At 42.8% G+C, this 10,034-nt stretch overlaps 1 protein-coding gene across 1 annotated transcript in view; it reads left to right on the top strand.

Annotated features, from left to right (window-relative positions):
* Positions 1-2,590: 2,590 nt before the first annotated feature.
* LOC108571377 overlaps positions 2,591-10,034 on the top strand; it is a 34,435-nt gene continuing 26,991 nt past the window's right edge. Inside the window, exon 1 of the mRNA XM_017933395.1 lies at positions 2,591-2,726. Within this exon, the coding sequence (XP_017788884.1) occupies positions 2,591-2,726 (136 nt within the window). The remainder of the gene's footprint in view (positions 2,727-10,034) is intronic.

The raw sequence follows: 10,034 nt of genomic DNA, 5'->3' as shown, positions 1-10,034 counted from the left end.
GACGAGCCGACCCTTAAGGAAGCGAGTCATCCGTAATCCCTGAAGCGGTTCCCCAGCTCTGGCCAGGGCACGGTTACTAAACCGCGGGACACAGTGGAAATTCCTCAAAGGAGTAGGTTAACCACGACGATCTTCCAAAGACACGTCGCTATCTACGCTTCTAACCCTCAACCCTCCTAGTAGCCACCGTGTGTAGACCGTGCGTGTGTGTACGCAGGTGGACGTATCCATGGATGGAGGTGATAGTGGTGGAAGTCGTGGAAAGGGTTAGCTGTGCCTAAAGGCAGTCGCAAGCAGAGAGAGAGAGAGTGAGGAGAAAGAGAGAACGTTAACTCGTCCGTCTAAAGACAGAGCAGTGGAGCTCCGTTGGCCGCGGCATTCCACAAACTTGCACAATATCCACAGAGTCGGGTGGCCGCGAAATTCTTTGGTAAATCTTCTGGTGTTTGCTATCACGGACGAAGCGTAACGCGTACACTGACACGTGTATGCAACGAGAATGCAACGTTGAGTGAGAATAAAGGCTGGTCTCCTCTGGGAAGTAAGGAAGAAGAAGAAGAAGAGGAGGAGGAGGAGGAGGAGGAAGAAGAAGAAGAAGAAGAAGAAGAAGAAGAAGAAGAAGAAGCTAGGTGCTTTGCTCTTTGCTAACGCGTCGCGACGAGTACACTGTTGACGTCGCGTTGGAAACAGTTGAGACATCTGTAAATGAGGAAGCAGAGAAAATAGGCGTGACAAGGGTCCGCTTAAGGCGGAATATTAGTCGTGTCACCTAATGATCGTCGTGTTTCGCGCCGAGTAATATCCCCGACGAAATTGCACGCCGTGCAAATCCGTGGACAGTGAAATTTCCCAGGCTCAAGTTATTAGACCCTACTCTCTTGTCCGTTGACGTTTCCTGTATTTCCAATTAAAACTAGGTGAGTGTGAGGTGAATTCGCGTGGAAAAGGACAGTATCGGTGTAGGAAAGGCGAGGCTGTAGAGGACGTGGAAGAGATTCGTTATCGATGTTGACGCAGGCAAGTAGAGACCAGTGGTCGTCGTGAAGCTGTAAGAGGATCCAGAGGAAACACGAGGTGGAATCGTCAAGGTGCAAGCTTCCGGTAGCTGTGGTAATATTAATGTTAGAAATTAAGCCAGTGGTCGTTAAGGTGGCTGCGTCTCTAAAAGCACCGCAAAATTTCCGCGCGATCGCCCTGATATCCAACTGCGAAGAGTAAGTAGCAAGGGAAAGGAAAAAGCTCGTGAAACGTAGAGAAGTAGCGAAGCAGAAGCTGCCCGGATGTTTCTCTCTGTACTGTCTGCACCAGTGTGTCTCTGCGCTGTCGGGTAAAAAGGAAAGCAGAGATTTCTTCAGAGAGGAGTAGCCGTTGGCTGTGGAACAGTAGTGACGGAACGTTGAAAGCTACTCGAGAGGAACAGAGCGAGAGAAGAAAGAGGGAGAAAGGAAGAGAAGAGGAACTTGCTTGGTTTCTATGGCCTAGAGCACATCCTGTATTTCTGATAACGTGTAGAACTCTGTAACATTCCAACTGGTTGCAGAACGACGACGGTGAATGAAGGCGAATGAGAAGACGGTAAGCAAGAAAGTCCTTTCGCCAGAGGCACGCTATTAACTTTACCGCCAAAGGATATCGTCCAACGGCTCGCCACAACATCTTGCAAACTCCAACAATAATCTCTCCACCCCTTTCGCGAAACAGCCGACACGCCGTCTCGACACCGTGTATCTACCAACCGGAGAGTAGTACATGTCTACGGGACGCATCCGCAGGAAAAGGGTCTTCGAGTGTCTCAGAAACGTTTCGAGAGGCCGTAATCTATAGCCGTGGAACAATAGGACTCGAAGCAACTTGCCAGAGAATCTCTCCTTGGCATTTGGTGACCTGCGCCATTCTGGAGATCATTGGCGATAAGACAGCTTCGAGAAACTGCCTTTCTGTCTGATATTCCAAAGGAGAGAAGAAACAACCTTAGCTTGTAACATCCACATTCATCGTTAACGACGGTTTACCCCATCGAAAGCTGATCGTTCACCTGGATAGTTAATCCACAAACCCGCTACAATATCCACAGAATTGATCCTCGGTTTGTTCACTCCTCCCTCTCTCTCTCTCTCTCTCTCTCTTACGCACACACTTTCTCACCAGGGAGATCTTTCAGTTAGCACAGCGTGGAGGTCAATTCCGTGGCCAGGGTTTCCAGGGCAACAAGAAACTTTTCTCTTAGTCCGCGGTGCGCTAATCAATCCAGAGGGAGGGGACGTGCCACGGTAACAATTGCAACGAGGTGAATGCGATAAAAACTTCTACGCTGCTCTTTCTGTGCTGGGAAACACCGAAAGTATTGAAGCCCAACAGCGTGGAGAATCGAGTTTGCTCGACGACAATTTTCGGGTTTCGTTACTTTCTGATAAAACCTACCCCCTGTGAAAAAGGGTTACTAGTTCGGCTAACAGAGAGATTCCACGTAAGATTCGAAGGAGAGAGAGGGAGAGAGAGATAGAGAAGGACACGGTGAATGAGGCCAGGAGAAGTGGAGGAGGCGGCGATTGGAGGGGAAGCCGGGTGAAATAGGGCGAGGCGGAAAAATATGGTACACGAGGCCACGGGTCTATGGTGGCACGCAGGATTCAACGTATCGAGGTGGCTGATGATCGTGATACACGAGTACAGGGCTACCACCCTTCTGCTATCCATCCTGCTTAACGTGCTGGTGCGAACTGCCGGTGAGTATATACACCTTGCTCACCCTTTTCCATAGTCTCCTCATATGCGTTTGTTTCACAATGGTCACGCCGCTGGACCAACTACACACACACACACTCCCTCTCTCGTATGTTTCTGTTTCGTTGGGAGACCGTTTCACCCACGGCAAAATCCTATTCGACACGGTGAACAGGCGGTCGTAATCGACGCTTTGTCGAGGCCAGTCGCGTAATACCCTGCACGAGGCGTCGTTAAGGATCGAAGCGTTCCGAGATGCCTACGATCAGTTTTATAGATCCTCTCTCTAGAATCCATTTTACTGAGCTAGCTCCGGTAATGATACCGTCGTTGCGACTTCAATCAGCCATAAAGAGTTTAACGCGACGACGCCGTTTCGATGGATTCCCGCGATACGTGGCTATTTTGGTTTTAACAAATTCGGACTGAATTCGATGGAATGGACCCGATTTATGAAATTACGGCGGCACTATATTAAGAAGATTGTAGTACTTCGAGGCACAGCTGGTTCTTGATTTGCATGAATTCTATCTGATAAGGGGTTAATTATAGGTTTAAAGGATCGGTAAAGTGTTACGCTTTGCGCCCATTTGGTTTGATTTTAAACGAAATGACTTTTATATAGGGGTAATCTTTTTTCCTCCATTTTTGTAGGAAATATCGTTTCAATTTATAGGAGTTTTATTTATGCGGTATTAATTAGGTGAAACCGTAGTCTTTTTCTTCTCGTTAGAAACGATCTCCCGAACGATCTGCCGGAGTTCTTTGCACCTAGCTGTCGGATAATTCCGTTCATATTCATTGCCGTTAATGGACGTACCGAAAGTAACTTTCAGCCGGACTGCATTTACTATTCATCCTCCTGGATGAATATTAATTTCCCGATTGGTAGCGTATTATCAGGCTAATAACCCGGGTGAATACTTATGGAAACTTCCAAGACGCGTATAATTAATTGCTTCTAGCACGAATAGAAGGTATCGATGATCGTGACTCGTTCCGTGTTAATGGACACAAGATCGACCCCTCTTTAGAAAAAGTTCACCACCTCTCTTATGCATGTGCTATACACGGACACGTAGTACTTACCCGAGGTTTATCGATCATTAATGAAACCACTATAGAAGGATATTCTAACGGTGGTTACGATGAAATTTACCGGAAGCAATAGCATAGTCGAAACAGTCTGAATTAACTATAAAGTTCTTAATGTAGCCATTTAACGTGCTAATGCGGTACCAGCGTTAAGTTTCGTGTCTCTGTTACTTGGTTTAAGTAGCTCCCACGGAACCTTTCCGCCTGATCTTTAAGCTCTCCGCCTCTTTAGATGTCCTGGCACCTTCTTTTCTCGTTATTTCATTATCGTTATCGTTTATCCTTCTACACCGTTAGCCGTTTTAACGCTTTTTTCGCGCTTCGTTAATCGGACAAATACTAATCCGTAAATTCAGCGTGGAATGACCACTGCAATTTCCACTGGTACTCGCCATTTTCAAGATGAGTAAGTGTCTATTACTCATCTCGTTGACTGGCTGGCTGGCTGGCTGGCTGGCTGGATTGGAAAGAAGCTTTTGAACACGTAAATTGCACTTTCAACCACACGCGCACACGCACACACCTCGGTCTCTCGGTAATGCGAAATTAAACTTCAAAAGTTACAGTCAAATATATATGTCGGAATTATTAGTAACACAAAGCGATTATAATATTCGGTAGGTAGGTAGGTAGGACAAAATAGCCGGTTCGATGTCGATTAGCAACGAACTCTTGACGCTCGACCATTATTGTTATCGAATTACCTGGCTGTTCCCGCCCGTGGGCCAAAATTCAACCTGAAATTCGATCATTTCGAGAGGTTTACTTTAACGAGGGCATTATGAATCCCTGCAAGACCCTGCAAGTTGCCTTTATAAGCTGCGGCTCGTCGACACTTTAGTTTCGCGTGGAATTTTCAATTTCAGGCCACGGATCATTCGGCAATTTCCATATCGACGCTAGATTTCTTCCCTCTTTTTCTTTTTTTTTTTTTTTCATTTCATTCGCGTTTCAACCGAGATTGCCTTTCAATTTCGTTATACGAAGGATGCGTGGGAGGATTAATGGGGCCACGTGACACGTTTTCATTAGGCGAATGAACGGACGAAAGTTCATAAATAAAGTTCAGCCGTGTGCATGCTTGTATGAATAAATCGCGTTCAGGCATTCACGGGCGAGCAGATGCACACAGGGTGGCAAATATTTTCGTCGTAGATTACGGGCCGTGGATGCTCGGTAACCAACTGCGCCGTATGAGTACAATATAACATTTAACCGTGGGTAATAAAGCACGAGGAACAGCTCAACCCAGTGCCTCTCTGGAACACCATGAAATCTCGTAACTTTCCCCGGCCAGCAAGGTGTTACGCCTCTGTTTATCTTACCCATTGATTTAATTCGCCCGGCCTGGGCAAACTAGCCGCGCTCCACCATCATCCTTCATCGTCTCTGATTTTCATTTTTTTCATTTTTTTTACCTGTTTTCACACTGCGCAACATGCAAAATAAATAACAAGCACCGAGTGTAGGATCAAAGTTGTTCTTTCATTTTCGTTCAATCAAATTTCAATTATACGTTTAATCCATCTAGTTTATTTACCTTTCTTTTTTTTTTTTTTCGTTTGCAAAAAGTGTTAAAAGATCACGTGCAACTGGCGATGGTAAACAAAAATCCACTCATGGTGGTTTTAAATGTAATTTTTTGTAACTGACGACAAGACGAGTTCAACGACCTATGACCTAGCCTAGAAATGATTTTAAACAGTAGAAAAATAAATGTCGGCAACCTTGCGGTGATTTTTCTTCGAGATGACTTTGAGGGGATTTTTTTATTTAGCCATTTCTGCTTAGCTTCTACAGCAGTGCAAATAATTTAGACGTTCAACTCACCAGAGGCACTCGGTATATTATTTATGGGTCCGCTTTTACGAGAAATTTGTACAAGCACGCAACAAGTAAATACCGTGGATCCTAGTTAAAAATCAACATTCTTCCCTAGCCTCGTTCCAATTGAATAAACTTCAAGTCAGATTTAATCCCGCGAATCTGCCTCTAATCTCCATTCCCCGATGGAATTTCTCCGTGCATTGTTTACCTTCGCCGCGTTTCACGGGGGAAAATCAGCTGCTCAGTCCACTTGAACGGGGATTCCGCGGTTCATTCTGACCGTGTGCCGGGCGTAACTTAATTTAATCTATTTCTGCGCGATACCATACCGTGCGCGTACCACCAGAGCAGGGTTACTTGTTCAATTTAGCAACGTGCACCATAGACAGCCAGAGAGAGAGAGAGAGAGAGAGAGAGGGAGAGAGAGAGATGTATCACTCATGCAAATTTTAGACGCGCCTCGCTCAGACCGCATCGCGTCTAACCGAACTTCCGCGGAAGTCAGACGATTTACATGGAAAACAGGCCTGACAAAACAGCACACAGCGTCACGAATTCGATAAACGACACAGAACCCTTCCCACTTTTTAATTTACCGTTTCGTACGTCTACCGTGAACCGTAGTTAGCCTCGTTACGCGGTTTATTGCGTCGTAGACCAGCAAAAACTGTCCTTTCACTGCAGTCTCTAGCCACGATGGGGGGACGTTCGCTAAAAAGGCTGCTTTCAACGTTCCGCATCTGTGTCGTACGAAAAAAAAAAAAAAAAAAGGAAAAGAAACAAAAACGACCGAAAAAGAGAGAAAAAAGAGAGATCATGCACGATGTCGAGAGGGTAGAGGAGACAGAGAGAGAGGATCGCGCGCTGTGTCGCGGCAGTTCATCAGTTTACCCGCTAAATATACTTACGTTGAACGGGAGGAGGGACGGAGAGATACCGCGTGTTTCAGCCTCATATTCTATATCCACCGAGCATCTGGGAGTTTCGCACTGATGCTTTGGTTATCCTTCCTTTTACTTCTGACCCTTCTGCCAGAATTTCGGTCCGAAAAATAGTTTACGCGGGTTCGGTTGGATTCGCGGCGAAATAACCGTGGAATACAGCCATGCTGTGTTCAGTATACAGTAAATTCTCTACAAGAGACAGTAAGTTTGGATTCTACAAGTGACAGTATAGATTAGATGGTCCTACGCCTACGTCTGCGACATTGCTGCGCCTATGTTATTTCGCTCGCAGTCAGTCAAGCGTGTAACGCTACACCAGTCGGTTTCCTTTACGAGATTTCACGGCTCGACAAATCATAATGGAAATGTATACTTTCTTTAATTTTACTGTTTTTCATCTGGAATTTCTTTTAACATGTTGCTGAGATTTTTCTGATGAAAATGATATCAAACACGATATAATTTGAACAACATTTACTTATTAACACATTCACTGTCGCGCCAGATTTACAGGTTGCTGTCAGGCGGCCACAAGAAAATACATTTTAAGCAGCTCATATTTGAGCTGGCAATACACAACACAACTAACTACTAAACCAAATCACCAGAAAAATTTTCAATATTATTATTGAAGTAAACTTTCGTAGAACGAGAGTGAAAAATTGAAAGAATCAAAAGAAAAAACGCGAATTCGTATCTTTTTCGATTCTAGAATAATGTTAATACTTATTGAGTGATTAATTTAATTTCATAATATATCGCTTTAGCGAACCACCGTTTGGTTGCCAATTGTTTATCACATAGGGTCGGCCTACCTCCACGAAAAAAAAAAATGTAGGGTCGATTCCACAAGTGTCAGTAAAATGTAGGGTCGATAGCAGCAGAAAAGCTGCTAAACAATTAGAATTAAATGTAACGATAGAAATTATTGCAATAATGCGTAATGCAATTGAAAAATCGCAGAAAAGTCTGATACAAATGTTTGAAAAGTAAAATATATAAGATGAGATACAGTATCTTACCACGTAATGTAACTTTTTATTGTGTAACACATTAAAAACACTGTTTGGGAAAAATTTGTCACAGAATTGCATTTCTTATTTAATCTTCCTTTACTGCTACTTCTTGTGAAATTTTATGTCAGAAAATTGAAGAAATTCTTCTTTGTGTTTCGTAGGCAATTGATTGCTAATTTGCTATTGACAGATCGATGTTAAAATTTGATGTTAAATGGAACTTTCATGTCTACCATAGAATCTGAATAATTTTTCAAGGTATTTTATTAAGAAACGCGCACATAGTGTTCAATTTTCTATCTTAGAATTAACTAACTTTATCTTACGAACTACTTAAAGTTAAAACTTTCAACTGTGTGCGAGAATCAGAGTGTCAACGGGTACGCGTAGTTCTTAGCTTGGTATCCTTTTGCAAAAGTGAGAATTTTCTTTGGAAAAGGATACCAATTACCAGGTCCCACCACGAGGAGGTGACTACGCAAGGGACCCGACAAAAACACATGCCCTACTGGCAGCTCTCTATCTTCAGAGATACGCGATTCTCATTCGTAGCAAAGGAGATAAGACACTTTATCAAAAATTCGTGTTCTTAACATAAATTTTTAAGGAGTGTCTTATATTTTATTTGAAATTGCAACGCTAATCATTTTGTCATAGTTAATTTAAAGATTGGAAAAATTCAATGCTCTCCTTTGATAGGGTTTCAAAAAATTATAAATCGCGGTCAGATTGAATTCAGAGCGCAACGAGAAATTCGCTATCATTCTAAAGAACCAGCGAGCATACACGACGAATTTACTCGCGAGTATCGCGCGCTACTCGCGAGTGATTAAGTCGCGAATAAACTCGCAGGAACTGAGTGATCGAGAATTTAATGTTCTATGTTTCGAATCGACGATAGCAAAATGTAGAAAGCATTTTTAGTAATTAGCTACGAATGAGAAACGCGTATCACTGTAAGAGAGCGCGCACATTGTACTCGATACAATTTTTCTATCTTATAGTTACTTATTTTATTTTATGGACTACTTAAAAGTAAAACGCACGCATCCCACGACGTCCATCGGCGGATGAATAGAATTATTTTTTATTTTCTTAGGCTAATTTATTTTACCTTATCAACTACAATCCTTAAAATTAAAACTCACACACACGGTTCTTAACTTAGAACTTCGCTTACTTGCTAGTTTAATTTTGGAAAAGGAGAATTTTTAAGAAATGACGCGAATTGCCTAAGATTCACCACTAACAAGATTCGTCATTACGTCAAGAATCCTATTGATTTACTTGGATATTCCATAATTTCTTACTGAATATGTATTCGACAAAGGACGTCGAGGATTGGTATAGTTCCTGATTTTCTAATTGAACTAAAATTCGAAATAGTTGGTGGAAACTGTAGAAGCTTTATTATAAATTGGAATAGATCGATGGGCTATTGTGGAATAATAATTAGCAGTGACAATTGTTTGACACAGTTACCTATGGGTTACCACAGAATGTTCATTAAGCAAATCTCTCGCATCAATTATATATTTTCGTTTTGTAATTTTTCTAGCTAAAGGAATACTTGTAACTTCTGAAAATTAGTAAAAATTAAGAAATTAGAAATTTTGTAACTTCTGAAAATCAGTAAATTGGGTTATTCATTGCAAATAAATAAATTACGAGTGTATATTCTGGAAGAAAGTGGTAAAATTTCTGAACTGGAAATAATACATAATGAATATAAAAAGAAAAGAAAAAGGAAATATGCGACTCACCATTCACAGAACTCACAGCTGACCACTGCAACATGGACTTGGTTGCATCTCATCTTCCTCTCAGATCCATGGAGTCTGAAATTCCCTCAGTGAACCATTTGCATCCTCTAAGCCTTGAATTTTAGTTCCATCAGCTAGATTTGAGTCCTCCAAGCCTCGAAATTTGGTTCCACCAGTGGTCCAATGCCAGATTGAGTGACTCAAAGTCAGATTTAAAGATCCACAGCCAGATTGAGAGATCCACAGCCAGATTGAGAGATCCACAGCCAGATTGAGAGATCCACAGCCAGATTGAGAGATCCACAGCCAGATTGAGAGATCCACAGCCAGATTGAGAGATCCACAGCCAGATTGAGAGATCCACAGCCAGATTGAGAGATCCACAGCCAGATTTAAAGACCCAAAAAGCCAGATTGAAGGACCCAATGCCAGATTGAAGGACCCAATGCCAGATTGAAGGACCCAATGCCAGATTGAAGGACCCAATGCCAGATTGAAGGACCCAATGCCAGATTGAAGGACCCAATGCCAGATTGAAGGACCCAATGCCAGATTGAAGGACCCAATGCCAGATTGAGAGACCAAAAAGCCAAACTGAAGGACCCACCAGACTTAGGAAGCTGTGGAAGTGTCGCGCGAAATTGTGTACGGATCGCGATTTCTTT

Source organism: Habropoda laboriosa, unplaced genomic scaffold, assembly GCF_001263275.1.
Source record: "Habropoda laboriosa isolate 0110345459 unplaced genomic scaffold, ASM126327v1 scaffold57, whole genome shotgun sequence".
Lineage (NCBI taxonomy): Eukaryota > Metazoa > Arthropoda > Insecta > Hymenoptera > Apidae > Habropoda > Habropoda laboriosa.
This window is presented reverse-complemented; position numbering and strand designations above follow the sequence as displayed.